Source organism: Calypte anna, chromosome 1 (genome assembly GCF_003957555.1).
Source record: "Calypte anna isolate BGI_N300 chromosome 1, bCalAnn1_v1.p, whole genome shotgun sequence".
NCBI classification, from domain to species: domain Eukaryota; kingdom Metazoa; phylum Chordata; class Aves; order Apodiformes; family Trochilidae; genus Calypte; species Calypte anna.
Genome location: NC_044244.1, coordinates 115,122,362 through 115,139,116, shown reverse-complemented (window position 1 = coordinate 115,139,116; position 16,755 = coordinate 115,122,362). Strand labels below are relative to the sequence as shown.

At 36.8% G+C, this 16,755-nt stretch overlaps 1 protein-coding gene across 1 annotated transcript in view; it reads right to left on the bottom strand.

The window, feature by feature from the left end:
* Nucleotides 1–16,755, bottom strand: part of CFAP47 (cilia and flagella associated protein 47) — a 296,044-nt gene that overhangs the window by 116,867 nt on the left and 162,422 nt on the right. Inside the window, exon 50 of the mRNA XM_030456465.1 lies at nucleotides 11,538–11,675. Coding sequence (XP_030312325.1) covers nucleotides 11,538–11,675 — 138 coding nt within the window. The remainder of the gene's footprint in view (nucleotides 1–11,537; nucleotides 11,676–16,755) is intronic.

Sequence of the window (16,755 nt, the reverse complement as noted above, 5' to 3'; positions counted from 1 at the left end):
TTCCTTTCCATTCCTTTCCTTTCCTTTTTCTTTTCCTTTTTCCTTTCCTTTCTTTTCCTTTTTTTTAAGTTTTTGTGTACCCATGTCTTCCAAAGGTAATTCTGTCGATGGGTATTGACCTTTGTCTCAGAAAAGAAAAATTGCTGCTCATTCTTACTATGCTGGTGTATAAAGCTGCTAGGGGTTGTCATGGAAAAAAGGGCTCCTTAAGTTTTCCTTTGAGCTCTCTGCAGGGCTAGGACAACCACAAGTATTGTTTAGGTATGCATACAAAAATATTATAAACCATGTTATGAGATTATAGGGAAGAAAACAGAAAGAAAAATTGTATTAGTGTAGTATTAAAAACACTGATAGTAATTACTTAAAGAAGTTCTGAAAAAGGAAGGAGTAAAATAACCAAAGACATTATTTTTTCTCTATCTTGACAGAAATAGTATTGACTGGCCAGATTTAGCATAGCACAGCACATTTAAAATGGGTATAAACTGTGACTTATGCTAGGAAATCACTTGCCAGATGAACAGCTTGCATAAGCTGTGTGACACAGACATTTTAACATGTCTGAAAAAGTAAATGCCAGCTCAGGAGTCGTGTACACACAGTCACGGTTGATATACCCTGGGCACAGTAGGATAAATCATACTCCAATCATGAAGTTCCTTAAAATGATACTCAAGTGTCATCCTGTTCCATGTCAGGATAAATACAAAACATAAAAACTACAGACATTTATAGCTATAAGAATTACAGCATTCCAAAGAGAGAAAGCCTAATTGGCCACAGTTGTGGGTTTTGTTTCTTTGTTTGTTTTTAAAACAGGTGATACTGTTATATTACATAAAATACCTTCATAAATTTAACTTTTTCGGCTACAAGAACACTTTGCCAGGTAACATTTAATAACAACAATTTTTAGCTAGAAATATTTAAATGTAAACCTAGTATGATTTTAGAACTGTTAAAAAAATCTGCATGGTACTGAAACAACAAGCCAATGTATAATCAATGCCTTTTTGAACTTTCATTTTAATGAAAGACAAGCTATTGAAGTAGCTGTCAAGGTTTAAAGCTGGGCTGGCAATTAAAGAATGACAGATGCACAGATGCTTTCTATTAATCCCTCTGCCTTCCTACTACCCCTTCCTCAATATCCCTCGCATCATCACTGGGTCTGCAAGACTGAAAAGTTCCAGACTGGACTCCTGGACTCAGTGGCAGACAGGAACTGGATTCAGGAACTCATGGATGAGAAACAACGGCAGAAGAATGGATGGAGTCCTCCCAGGATACCAGCCATGGATGAAGAGAACATCACTCTCAAGACCCCTCAGCTTTCTACTGAATAGGACATGCGTGGAATGAAGTATTTTGGTCAGGTTTGGGCCAACTGCGTGGTCCACTCCTCCCCACAGGAAGGTTGCAGGTGTAACCCTTTTCCCTCCCTCTCATTTCTGGGGCATAAAAAGCTTAGCAGAACCAAAAAGTGGCCTTGGTTTCTATAGGAATAAGTATAAGCAAGAGGCTTTCCATTTACCATTCTCCAGCAATAACTGTAAACATCAAGTGTTATCAGTCCTAAAAGCAGACACTGACTGAAAATTTTGCTGCTAATTTCAGAAATTACAGTTTCATAGAAGAGACTTAACTGAAAAGTTAAATGGCTAAAAAGAAAATTATTTCTTTCCTGGTTCAATTTGGGACACCAGTATAACAGCATTGACACATATGGCTCTTTCTGTTTGCTAGAAAAAGCATTCCTCACTTAGTGGGTCACATGAAACAGTTTTCTCACAAATGCTTATACCATCTTTGAGAGGATTAGCACAAATCTCCCAGTTTAAAAAAGTAATGTGGATAGTCAGTCTTCTACAGCTTTCTCTCATAGGAAATAGCACTTACAGGTTTTCCTCAGTTGAAGACATCTGGCAACCCGGAATGATTATTTTCATTTAGGATAAGGAAACCTGCATGTATTCCAAGAGCACCACGAAATTCAAGAGTCTTGCAGAAAGATAATAGAGTTTGCTTTAAATAAAATGATTTCTCCAGGAAGAAGGGGTAAAGCACACATATGTGAGATGCATTACATTCTAAGTAGCAAAACAACATGTCAGTGGTGAGGTGTTTTTTTTTTAAAGAATAACTTTTATGTGACCATTAATAAACAGCACCAGGCTTTTTAACTGAGCAGGTTCTCAGAGAAAGCAAGGCCCTGGATTAATCTGAAACAAAAAATAAGTGCCTACAGGCAAAGGGCGCAGTACAAATTAAGAACTATTTAGTTTCTTTTGGAAATAAAATGATGCTAACAGCCAAAAGCTTTGGTAGCAAAGCCTCCCACAAAAGGCCTCTGAATTCAGGCTAACCCTCACTGTGAAAACGCTAACATCATACATCAACTGAGATCTACCTGCAACTGTGCCTTCTAGATATCAGTGACATTTTAATTCATTATTGGTAATCAACACACACCAGTAATGACTTACGAATACATTAATTTTCTGTAGGAGTGTTCAGTGAGCTATATTAGAGAAAGATAAACAGGGAAAAAACAAAGCAGAAGAATAGGGTTACATGGTAAGCTTCTTTCTCCTTAATAAAAAAAAAATCTTTCTACTACAAAATTAGTACCAAATATCATAAATAAGTCTCGCAAGTGCAGTCAACTATCTTAATGACACTTCTTACACACACATATTCTCACTCTCTGACAACAATGTATAAAATGCCATCTGTCTTTTTGCCACAGTGGGAAACAGTAGTTCCGTAACATCTGTAATTTCATAACTATGTCAAGAACAATTAGGAGTCTACTGTGCTCACAGAAAAAAAAGGAAATATTTTGAGAGACAACACAACAAATAAATCACAGCAATGGACAAAAATTATAATGCCTACTTACTAAAACTGTCAGAGTGCTCCTTTGCTGTAGTGTTAAGCAAACTTAACCCATAAAAATCTAAAAGAATGTGAGGATGCCTCATTTCTGGGATAAATTAAAAGCTAAATTAAAAGTATTTATATGTGGGCCATCTATTTTGCAGCTGCTATATAATAATAAAAGTCCTTTGCAAATTCCAGCAGTAGGCTACTGAGTTGAAAAGAGGATCCAAGATTTAGGAAAAATTCATCCATGAAAAAAAGAAAACGTGACCTAGATACCTAGAGTTACCTAAACACAATTAGTCTTCAGGAGTAACTTGGTTATACCTTCAAATGCATACATTGGCAGTAGGACGTGGTGCAAACTTGTGTAGTTATAAAAGTATAGCACTACTTGTCACAGAATTCTAATGATAACACTTTTGGGGAAGCCTAATGGTAAAATGAAAAATGTAAATTAGACTGGAGAGAGAAACATGCTTTATTTTCTTCTGATGGGTCTTAATATGCTTCCTGGCATCTTAAAAAAACAGAATTCGGACTCAGTCTAATGTTTCAACTGATATTTCTGAAATGCTTAGTTTTCAGACACTTGCAAAAAAACCCCAAAGAAACAAATATGTAAAAGCTTTGCTCTCAAATTGTGGATCTCTTTATGCAAGTTTAACTGTTGGATTGGCCTGCCAGGATCTGAGAATGTATAGACAACACTTTCCTTTGCCTGAGGGACTGAAGATACATCTTGAATACAATTGTTCTCACCCTTATATAATAGAATATTCTGATGAATTGCTCTTAGAAAATCTTGTTGATGTTACTGTAATTTGAATGTGTCATAATATCTCTATTAATGTAGCAGATTTAAGTACTTATTCAGATAGGAAAAATAAAAAATTGCTGTAAAAGACTTCAAAAAATTACATATTAAATTTGAGCGCCTTTTCTTATGAACTACCCCATATATGAGGCTATCAGATATGATTTTTTTTCCTTGTTTTCTGTCCTAGTGCATCTTTTCACAGCTCAGCATGAACAAAGGAGGTGACTGATAGGGCCCTTCTCTCCATCATCTTCTCACCCAATTATCTTCTGATCCAGACATGCTTAAACTATGAGGAAATGGTAAATATTAGTGGCTTTTCTGTGCCTATTATGATCCATCTGTGTGTTTATAATTGAATATCTCAGACATTCAAACCTAATAGCAAGGGCACTGGCTCTAAAGAAACTACTGCTGTACCGCTGACTCATTTGCTATTTTGTTTCCAAAATGTAAATTTTTTAATCACTTTGAATGTGTTCTGTCACAGACTACTAATAGGGGTTTATACTTCAACCTATGACATTAACCCTCTTGCTAAAAGTTGAATGAAAAAATAAAAAATGTGGTTCTGCTGCAGCATTTCAATTCAGCAAAGTGCAAGTCATGCCTGTCTTTTCACAGGTCAACTTGTGAGAGATAGGCAAAAGTCCAGAGTACATCTAGCCATTTATGTGAATGCAACCCTACATACTATAACATCCAAAATTATACATATCTATAGATTTACAAATGGAGTGACTTCTTTGTGGTTAGGGCAGATGCAGCTTTACAAGCCTTCTCAACACAGCAATACTAAAACTCCTGCTGCATGATGTAAACTAAAGGTCACCGTCAGCCTTATGCTGTGAGCAGTTTCAGACTCCTTTTTTTATTAAGTGGGCTACAAGTCTTTCCTTGAACAGATTTTTAGTTTTATATATACCATGCCCGACAAAATTGCATGTGGGCCATACAATCATAGAACATTAGGGATTTGAAGGGACCCTGAAAGATCATTGAGTCCAACACCCCTGCCAGAGCAGGATCATCTACAGGAGGTCACACAGAAACACATCCACATGGGCTCTGAATGTCTCCAGGGAAGGAGACTCCACAACCTCCCCAGAGAGCCTGTGTCACCCTCACAGTGAAAAAATTCTTCTTTATATTTATACAGAACCTCCTATGCTCCAGTTTATAACATTGTCCCTTCTCCTATTGTTCATCACCCCTGAGGAAAGCTTGTCTCTGTCCTGGCACTCACCCCTTCCATATTTATAAACATTGATGAGGTCACCCCTCATTCTCCTCTTCTCCAAGCTGAACAGTCCCAGCTCCCTCAGCCTTTCTTCATAAGGGAGATCTTCCACTCCCTCAACTACATTGCCTCTAATGTTAGTTTTATCTGCAAGGTATTTGAAGGAGCCTTTCCTGTTGTCCTTAACCTCTCTCACAAGGTTTAATTCCAAGGAGGCTTTAGCTTTCCTAGTTGCCTCTCTGCATTCTTGGACAACAATCTTAAAATTCCTCTCAATTGGAATAGTTTCTTGAAGCATTGCTACATCTGAATTCTCCCAAAACATGCCAGTTTATTAGGAAATAAAGCTGTTCTGAGTCTCAAAAGGGCATAGGAAATACTTAGCAGACTGCAGTACTGCAGAGGGCACCTATTGAGTAAGCTAAATGAACTTCCTTTTTGACAGAGGAAAAGAGAATCAAACAATCTGATCCTTAACGTCTTACATGCACTAAACCATCCCCCAGTGCATCAACTAGCATAAATATAGCATTAAATGATAAAATGATTTTAAAAAAACCAACCAAACAAACAACAACAAAAAAAAAACCAAAAAACAAGCCCTGGTTAGTATTTATATTTTTAAATATGCATGTACTTTACATGGGGATTACCTTTGTTGGATATTTCTCCTGTAACTTTTTTTCTTTGAGAGGGAGCCTCAATGAAAATAAACTAATCTGAAGGTGGAGCACAATATGCTTGAAGACACAGCGTGCAGATTAGACTGGAAAATAGCTTAACTGCATAATGAAAATTTATGAGGTAGATAACTCAAAATTATTATTAAGAGCATCACTGTGAGTTAGCAATTCCAGAAATAAATGTGCATATGAGATATATCAATTACATCTTCAACGTATTGAAGATTTATTAATTATATATCTGCATTAATACTGAATAAATCATAAAATTTATCATCATATACTCAGTTCTTATGATCTTTCAAAAAAATATCATGAATAAATGCAAAGTCTGATGTTAAATTTTTGCCATCCTGTATAACGCTTTCCTCTTAAGCAAATTTAACAGTGGCTATAACAGAAAAATTATTTCATTATTTTCTTTATGTGAATGCCCCACTGTGCTACCACAGGAGTTCAGCTCTTGGAAGTGACTTCAAGCCTGGAAGTTCTGGAGGGCCATATATGCAAGCATCATTCCCTTTCAAAGGTGTCTTTTTCTCAACGAAACCACTTGGAAACAGTTGTTAAAAAAAATAGGAAAGACTTAACAGTCAAAGACAAAGCATAGAATTATAGAGTGGTTTGGGTTGGAAGGGACTTTACAAATCATCCACTTCCAACCCCTTTGCATGGGCAGGGATACTTTCCACTAGACCAGGTTGTTCAAAGCCCCAGCCAAACTAGCCTTGAACATTCCCAGGGAGGAAGCATCCACAACTTGTATCGGCAACTTCTCCCAGTGTCTCACCACCCTCACACTTAAGAACTTCTTCCTAATATCTAATCTAAATCTGACCTCTTTCCATTTAGAATGGTAACATCTCATCCTATTACTACCTGCCCCTTTAAAAAGTCCCACCCCAGTTTTCCTGTAGGTTCCTTCAGCTATTGGAAGATCTTCTCAGAGCCTTCGCTTCTCCAGATTGAACAATCCCAACTTTTTCAGCCTGTCCTGATTGAAGAAGTGCTCCAGCCCTCTCATCATCTTTGTGGGTCTCCTCTGGACTCACTCAAACAGCTCCCTGTCCTTCCAATGCTGAGAAGTCCAGAACTGGACACAGTATTCCAGATGTCTCACAAGTGCAGATTAGAGGAGAATCAGCTGCCTTGACCTGATGGCCACACTTCTTTTGATTTACCCCAGGATATGGTTGCTTTTCTGGGATGCAACTGCAAATTCCTTGCTTATGACTATCTTCTCATTACCCAACATCCCCAAGTGCTTCTTCTCAGGGCTGTTCTCATTCTCCACCCAACCTGTATTTGTGCTTTGGGTTGCCCTGCTCTCTGTACACTGCTCAACCTGCACTTGCGTGTGCACTCAATCCCACTGTCAATGTCACTGAATATGATGCTACGCAGCACTGGTCCCAGTACTGATCCTTGAGGAATGCCACTCATCATTGCTCTCCACTTCAACAAGACCACTACTCTTTGAGTGTGACCAGTCTTTATCCACCAAATGGTTTATCCATCAAGTCCATCTCTCTCCAATTTAGAGACCAGGATGTCATGTGGGACAGTGTCAAATGCTTTGCACAAGTCTGGGTAGATGACATCAGTTGGTCTTCCTTATCCACTCACACTGTAACCCCATCATAGAAGGCCACCAGATTTGTCAGGCAGGATTTGCCCCTAGTGAAGCCATGATGACCATCAACAATCACTATGTTTTCTTAGTTTGTTTTAGAATATATTCCAGGAGGATCTGCTCCACGATCTTGCTGGGCACAGAGGTTAAGACTGACAGGCCCATAGTTCCCCAGGTCATCCTTTTTTGCCTTATTGAAAATGAGGGTTACGTTTCTCCTCCTCCAGTCAGAGAGAATTTCACCAGACTGCCACGAGTTCTCACATATGATGGATAGTGGTTTACCCAATTTGCCACTACAATGAGAACTTAAGACTAGACAATGTCACCTGTCCCTGAAGGCCTGGCTGGAGGTTGAGTTAGTTTTATAAAGATAATTAAAACAGGGTTTGCCAAAATAAAAGCTTACCCTGAACACACTTGACTATGTGTTTTTTTTATCATGGCTTATTTACAAGTAGCATATTTTTTTGATGCTATACCTTTCAAGTACAAAGAAATTCACAAACTTGGCAATGCTATAAAAATGTAAATGGGTTCCATAAGACAAACACAATGGAAGTATAATCTTTAGATAATGGCATTGCTTAGGGCATCCAGAATAAGACAACAGCACATGCAAAATTTCTCTGTGTTGTACAAACATTCTGCATCCCTAGGGCTCGGTTCTATGAGACATCACCAGTGGCAGGAACATTAAAAGCTGTTATTTAAGTGCCAGCTTTGTGCAAAGGCTTGCTGCTGCTGAAGAGAGTGAGTAAAGGAACGAGGGAGGGATTTTGGAAGAGGAGAGGTAGTGGGTTGCATTCTGCTACTGTTGAGAACCCTGCCATTAAGAAAACCTAGGTTTTAAATTTATTCATTGGTTATTCCACTCTGAAAAGCCACAGAATAATCAATTTTTATTAAAGCTAAAGTAACAATATAGGTGTAAAAGAAAACTTCTAAGATAAAGCTCAAACTCTGGTAGTCCTTCTTTGAAGTAAGTTCAGAAAAGGATTACTACCATCATACAAGGTAGATCATCCCATGCTGCTTCCATCTCTATTAGCTATTTTCAGCAGATACTTTCTCCAGTTGTAAAAGTTACAGATGTCTAGTACAAATAAGTGGTTGTGATGGAAGATAATGTTTTGTGAAATTATTAGAAGCAGTTGATTTAAATGTGAGAAAAAAGCTTGCTGTTCCTAGGATATGAGCATTGTGGGGGGCTATCTTCTGCATTGAATTAAAAATAGTCCTGGTATTAAGGAATACTCTATTAGGGAAAGCTTATTCCACGACCTACTGAAGTCCACTTTAGAAAGCACCCCTAAATTCCATAAAAATTGCTAGCAACCATGAAACTTAAGTTACTACAATTTAATAGAAACATGGAGGCTACAATAAGTCAAAGATACAACTCTACAGTTGCACAAAAATAGGGAAAGATGGTAACTGAAATATAAGGTGCAGTAATTCATCACAGACATGTGAATAAACTGCAGATTGCTCCAGCTACCAATGGGACTCTGTGTGATGTAAATTATTAGTGTGTGGTGATAAAAGGAGCTGAGATGAAGCTTATTACATGGTCCTCTGTGGAAGTTAATAAACTAATCACCCAGAAATACTTGGAAAAACACATGCCAAGTGCATAAGTAGATGCACCAGTCTCAGATTCTTAATGAGGAACCAAACTGAGCAAAAGGGTGATCAGTAATAATTACAACAGTGACCTTGCACTGGATTTTCTACCTAAGACCAAGGCCTTCAACTCATATTAGTGATAGGGACAGTATTAAGAAATCTAATGGTCTAACCTTCTATTTTCTTACTTAACTGATGGAAGACTTGAAGGCACAGACCCCGATTGCTCTGCACACTCAGAATCATTTATCGTGTGGTTTATTACACTTATATAGTATCCCAGTATCTATTGATTGATCTACAATTTGCACTTCAAAGTGCTCTTTCTACTAACATAAAACCTTATCTACTCATTCCCACTGGAGGCACCTGGTCCCAGGACACAACATCATCCAGATGGCAAATTCCTTAAGTTATTGACAGCTTTTTGTTCTTCTTCAGGGTCAGTGAGTGCCAGGGAATCTGCAGCACTCCTCTATCCCACACAGGTCTCCTCCTCTGCTGTTCTCCTACACTTAACCTTCTATTTTCAACTACTTTCAATTATAGCACTACTAGTGTCAGACTCATGATTCATAACTTTGCAAAGCCTAAGTGTTTAGTTTGGACAATAGAAGCATAATTAAATTCATGTACGTTTCCAGGCTTTCAACAGAGATTTGAAGATTATCTCTAGTATTTCTCTGTACTTAGCATCACTCTTGGTGTTTCTTTTATGATTAATTCCTCCTAACATCTTGAAATCTACTAATTCTCACCTATGCAGCATTGTCTGCATATATCACCTTAATCTTTGTTAAAATTCCTCTTCTATAAACTTAGATTGATGTCTTATGTGAGTTTTAATGTCAACCAACTTCCATGTTGCTGTAGATGAAAATTCAAAGGAAAAAGCTGCAGGAGGATAATACAAGGAAATATTCCTAACAAACAGTGAAAGCTAACTACTGATTATTTTCTTTCTTTCTAATTGCTTCCTTAAGGATTTTTTTCCTGTTTCCATCTCTCCTCATGCCAGAATTTAAAAAAAAACAACAACTAAGAAAAAAAAAGAAAACAAAACAAACAAAAAAACCCCAAACAATGCATAAAGAAAAACCCAAAATAAACAACGAAACCAAACCAAAACGCTACTGTCCAATGCTAATAGTACTCACTTTAAACATACCAGACAGGTAAATTGAATCTGTATTGTCTTCACAAAACTTTTCATTTCGTTTTGGATTTAGGTTTTGTTTTTGGTTTTTGTTTTTTGTCTTTGCAAATCCTCTTTTTAATATTTCTAGACTTCTCAGCCCCCTGTTCCTAAATTTGACAACCACTGCGTTGCCTTTTCTTTTTTTTTAAATAATTTTGGCATTGTTGCAAGAGTCATGTCTGTATCATAAGCATTGTGTGAAAATCTTAGTACTACAGACATTTTCTTTTCTTTTTGGTTATTTTCCTTCTCCTTTTAGAAACAGCATTTTGCCATGTCCTGCTACATTATTGTCTCCCACTTCTATTCTTTTCTATTTTAAACTCACATTATAATATCAACTGTTTGCACAAAAACAACATTTTAGAAGATCTTATTTTCTACAAAGTCTACACACGAGCAGAAAACACTTTATTGTCTTTTGTTGGCTTAATTACAGCTGTAAAAATGAAGAATACTGTAAAATGAGTCTTAACTGTGTAAAAGAAGCATTTCCAAATTCACATAAAATACTTAAAAAAAAAGAATGTCGTATAAAACCCAGCAAATTAGAGAGACTTGCATGATGACATGCATTGGTAGGGCTCTGGTTTGTGAGGAAAAAAAGTATGTTTTTAAATACACTCAAACATTAAGCTACTGGTATGATGAGAGAGAGTCACTTCCCTTCTCTGAGCTTCTGTCTTCTTCAAACAATGTCTTTTTCAGATTGAAAAGAAATTTCTTTGATAGCTTTTCCTGCAAGAAATATGCTTCAGCCATTTAAAATGGTGCGTGATCATTTAAATACATTCCAAATCAGGTTGTGGTAAAGCACTGTTCTATAGGCAAAGCTTTACTTGCAAGAATAGAGGAAAAAATGAAGAATTTGGTTCAAAAGCAAGCAAACCACTATCTTTGCTTATTTAGTATACTCATTTGTAATTAAAAAGTATCCCTCTGAAACACTTAAAAATGTCAAAAAAACGTTCAAAAAACTGTTTAGAATTAACTAGGAGATGTCAATCTGAAAGTAACCAAGTATTCTGGAATTTTCTTCTCTCTGTTTTACTATAATTGACCAAAAAGCGAACCTGTTACTGACAGGAAAAGAAAGCTTTTCTCACAGTGAAAAGAGTGGGTCAACTTCAGAAACAGTCTGACATAAGCACTATTAATATTATTGGATAATTTTTAATTAGAGCATTTAACAGCTTCCCCCTTTCCAACAACAAGTGATGTCCTTGAAAAAAACCCAAACGAAACAAACAGGCACAGCTTAAAATTCCATTAAAATATTTCCAAAAATCATATGGGGAGAAGTTTAATATATGTCTGGAATAAACATTTGACTAAACACTGTTCACAGGCATGTGGCCTGCCACATTGCATATAAATTTGAATTAAAAAGCAATTATTATATAAGTCTGTACAAACTGCAATGAACTTGCCCAAAATAACAAACTTACCCATATTTGTTGCATCAACAGTTTGTGGTGTCTCTGTTGACAGCTTCTCAAGGGCCTGTTCACCATCTGTCTTATGTGGTGAGCTGTTCTGTTGAGACTGCTGTTGGTCTTCATCTTGAGCAACAAATGAAATTACACCTAAAACAAATAGATACCAGGTGTTATATTAGCCTGGGTATTAGCTTTATAAAACAGACTGCCAGACATGCACAAGTATTTCCTCAGTTGAGAACTAATCAGAACCGATCAGCCCATGCATCAGCCATCCAATTATAATTTATGGCAATAAAAATAAGCCTTGAGTTAGTCCAAGCTAATTCATAATTTTTTTCTTTCAAAAGTGTTTTTCCGCATAGCTGAACTGAAGATCACTATTAGGAAACAAAGCAAACATACTTTTCAAAGATTATAAAATCTGGCAGCCATTAACAGTATTTTTCTTTCCAGTGCAGTTTTCTATGCAGAGTCTTGATTGCTCCTGTTATTTTTTTAAATCCCCATGTGTAGCAGGACACTCCAGTAAGCCTGCCTCAGTTTCCCTTTATGACTCAATTGCTCTCTCTCAGCTTCACTGCCCTCGGCCTGGAGTTTCCACAGAAAGCAAAGGGCATGGCAGACTCTAAACTGGTAACAACCGTGGAAGTACTAACAGGAGGCCCAGTTGGCATTTGTGGGGCCAGCTGCTTACCTGTGTTGAAAAATATGCAGCTCAGTTTGGCTCCACCTAGGCCAAAGAAGGACAAAACAAGAGACCGAAAACCATAAGAATTTATAATGAAAAAAGACTTCCTTAGCTTTTGTTTCTCCAACAGAAGATATTGGAGGTATGGCTAAGTAGTGAAATGATAGCAGTAAATCTAGTCAATCTTTATTCTATAAAAGGCTGGCCCCATCTTTTGATCAGTGAGGATCCTGTACACTTTCCTGGACCTTCTCCCTCCAGTGGGGATGCCTGCTCCAGTGATTGGTCCTGATGAGGAGGAAAAGGGGTACCTGGCTGTAGTAATCCAACAGTAAGTATCAAATCCATATATATGACTACTGCAAGTCTTTAGGACCCTTAGAAAACTGCAGTCATTGTGCTGTCATATTGCCTGTAGGTATCATTTTAATTGTGATACCTTAATTGTCCTAGAGCTAGTGTAAGATCTACTGATAAGTAATTTGCTAATACTCAAACAACTAGCTTTGTGTTAACAATAATCCAGATATTTGCCTAGCTGCATATTTTATTGTTAAGATATCTTCTTGTTTGTTATCCTAATACTGCTATTCTGCTACCCAAATATCCTTACACTCATATAATCCAATTTATTCCTTTTTATTCTAGCTTTTATGATCTTTTGTTATTTACAATAAAATTCAGTTTTATACATACTCATGTCTTCTGCTATCTTGTCCCATTCAGGACACCATGTTTCATTTTAGTGCTATAAAATAATATAACAGCTAAAGTATTTATGATACAGTTTTGTATTGTATGTCAAGTTCTACTCAAGTATTTAGAGAAGATAAAATACATAGAGATTGTAAAACTAGGATTTTTTAATTGGCAGATTTCTCTTTGGCAATAGAAAATCTAATTTAAAGAATGCATATACATAAGGTTAGATATTAGGAAAAACTTCTTCACAGGAAGAGTGGTGAAGCATTGGAACAGGCTTCCCAGGGAGGTGGTGGGGCCACTATCCCTGGATGTGTTCAAAATACAGGCAGATGAAGAGCTACAGTGGATGGTTTAGTGAGTAGGGGTTGTAGGATGGATGGTTGGACTCAGTGATCTTAGAGGTCTTTTCCAACCTTGATTCTATGATTCTATGATAATTCCTTTTAAAAAAATTGATGTTATTCTGAAACATTTGATATTCCAAATTTAAATGAGCACATTTTTTTTTATGCATTATGTGCCTCTAAATCAAAATTTTAAATCTACACAACTTTTTGTAAATACCATATATATATATATATATACAGTAGTATATAAATATACTATATATGACTGTCCCTCAATATTGCAGTATATTCTGGAGAGTTTCAAAGCTGAAATAAATGTATGTTGCAGGCTTAATTATTGCCTCGTATCTGCAATGAAAAACTTATCTGAGGAGCTGATTTATTTTATGATATTATACAGTAAGAAAATTTGTCATTCGAGATTTGATTTGAAAATGTCAGTATTTAATGGAATTTTTTTTTACTTCAGGTTTGAGAGGCGTAGATGTGTGGTAACAGATCACACAGGAGAGGGGACATGCTGTGCTCTCTGACTAGCTGAATGTAGTGTCCTACTAGCAGGAATAGCCAAACCTAAACATCAAGCCCTGTGTAGAACCTAGAAAAGGAATCATCTGTGAGAGGAAGAGATGGCACTACACCAATCACAGCTGGCTCAGGAAGCCACCATGAGTTCAGCAGGGAGCAGCTGTTCAAGCTTTCTGTCCACATACCTTCACACATCCATTTCATTTACAATCCTCAAAGCTTAACCTTCTTTCCTTAGTTGCCCACCCGCAGAACACTTCATTAGCATTCAGGAAAAGAGGAAATAAAGAATAACTGAAGTCAAATGCTGTCAAGAAGTCTTAGAAAAGCAAGGTTTTTTCTTTATATGCTGAAATGTAGCTGGCTGCATTTGATGGATGTCCTGGCTGGTGGATGAGGAATGGGTTGGGTGGTTGCATCCAAAGGTCAGTGGTCAATGATTCAGTGTCCAGATGGAGAACAGTGACATGGGGTGATGAAAGGATTAAGAGTAAACCTGCAGCAGACAAGTGGGAATATCTGCGGATGAAATGCTGGACATGAGCTGGACATGTGTGCTCACAGATGATGGTAAGATAACAGAAAACAAACCATATCTTGGTCCAGAAGACCAAGGGAAGGGATTCTGCTCCTCTACTCTGCTCTGATGAGACCCCACCTGCCGTACTGCATCCAGCTCTGGAGTCCTCAGCACAAGAAGGGCTTGGACCTGTTGGCGCAGGTCCAGAGCAGGGCCAGTAAAATGGTCAGAGCCTTGAAACACTTCTCCCATGAAGAAAGGCTGAGTTGGGATTATTCATCCTGGAGAAGAAAAGGCTCCGAGGATACCTTATTCAAGACTTTCAGTGCTTAAAGTTATAAGAAAAACAGGGAAAAACATTTTGGTAGGGCCTGTTGCAATAAGACAATGGGTAACATCTTTAAACAAGTGGATTCAGACTAGATATAAGGAAAACAAAATTGTCAATGAGTGTATAACAGAGAGGTAATAGATGCCTCATCACTTGAAACATTCAAGGTCAGATTAGACAGGGCTCTGAGCAACCCGATCTAATTGAAGATATTCCAGTCGTGGAACTAGATGTTTTTCAGTCCCATTCAACCCAAACCATTCTAGGATTATATGAAAAGGCAGGGATTATGAGACAATCATTGAAAATTTCTGCTAAAAAGGATTACACTGACATTACAGGGAAGCAAGGTTTAGTACCTTCACAGCACCGCTGTCTTTTTTTCTCTGAGAGACTGGGTAGCACAGGTATAAAACATCAAAATAATGTTTACTTAAATTCAGACAAAGGAAGTATAAAATTTTAAATTTAAAAAGCATTAGAATCCCAGATTTTCTTCCCTCTGTTATGAAAAATCTCTAAAACTACAAATAACATAATAAACAAAAAATAATTGAAGCAAAAAGCCAACCTTTTTAAATAGAAAGTTTAAAATTCCTAAAATTGGTCACAGTACAGAATCCAGAATTGTGTTTGAATAAGCAGGAGAGTGACTGCAATTTCAGGAAAATACTGAATATTAAAAAATTATTCAAAGAGAAGGTAGATATGTAAGTACAATTTTAAAAAAATATTATGGAAAGCTCAGGGCAATGAAGTCTGAAGAAGATGCTCAAGACATATTTGATGGCTCTAATAGCCAATAGATTTTAGGATAAATACTGAGACTTTGTCTCAATACTTAATCCTAGTATAATCTTGGTTTATCACAGCACAATATTAAAGAGAAGCAAAGTGAGACTTGAAGTATTTTAAATATCAGCCTAACCATAAATGTACTTGAGTGACATCATTATTTATAAGCATAAGAATAAAAGGCAAAATTGTAGCTTTTAAGTTGATTTAAAAACACTTGAGTAAATGCTGAAAAGCAGTACCTTCATAAATTCTGGGGCATCTAAGTAGAGAACATTTTCCTTAATTTAATTCTTAAACTTAACTATTTTTCTCTTCATAGTATTTGTTTTCATTTACAATGGGGGTGTTCTTTGGCAATTGTCTGTGTTTTAGAATATTGTGTATTTGTGTGTAAGAGAGACAGGGGAACAGAATGCAATCATTCACAGTTTAAAACTTTTTGTTTGATGTTAGCAGGGGGATGGTAAGACTAACTTTTTTAGCTCTGTACAAAAGGTGCTCTTAAGAGTATCACAATAATTGGCTGAAGAATTATGAATAAATATATTTATAATTGCAGCAAATCTTGGAATGCTTTAAATGTTCCAGAACTGTGAATTGATAATGCAAAAGAATATTTCAAGAGCTAGTGGGAGGACTACAGTAACAAAAAACTACTTGAGGTGTTAAAACAATGTGCTGATAATCCAGCAATTGCACAATCAAATAATCAGTGAAGAATTGCACTATAATTGCTGACAGTCAATTTCCTTTCAGTACAGAAAACATATTTCAAACAACAGAATTAAAATCAATGAGGTTAAGATCTTGATCAATAAAGATGACTTGATGAAGATATTGTATTGAGGCCACTGCAAGGCACTCAATTAAATCTGTCAAAGTATTTCAATAAAAATACTGTTATACTACAGATGGCATACATTTTTAAAATAAGTTTATCTGATTAATCTTAAAATATTCATAAATTATCTGTTGTAATCTTCATGGGCATTGAAGTGCTACTACTGGCTCAAAGCTAGATCCTGCTGTCAGCCCTCATTCATGCATGGTTTTGTAGCATTTAACAAGTAGGGGAACAGTTTCATTTATAATTCCCATTGTTCTAAAAGCAACAATGATATGGAATGATATGGAAAATCACAGGAGTATGCAACCCTGACTGCACGAGGGTAGGTAGGAAGGGAATGCTGGGGTCACCTTCCAACTCAGTACCACGTACAAACAGAGAAGCCCTCCTTCAGCAACCTCCAGTGACCCAGAAGGGGAGGTGTGTCACTGCCATGCATGGTAATCAAGCAACCAGAAGA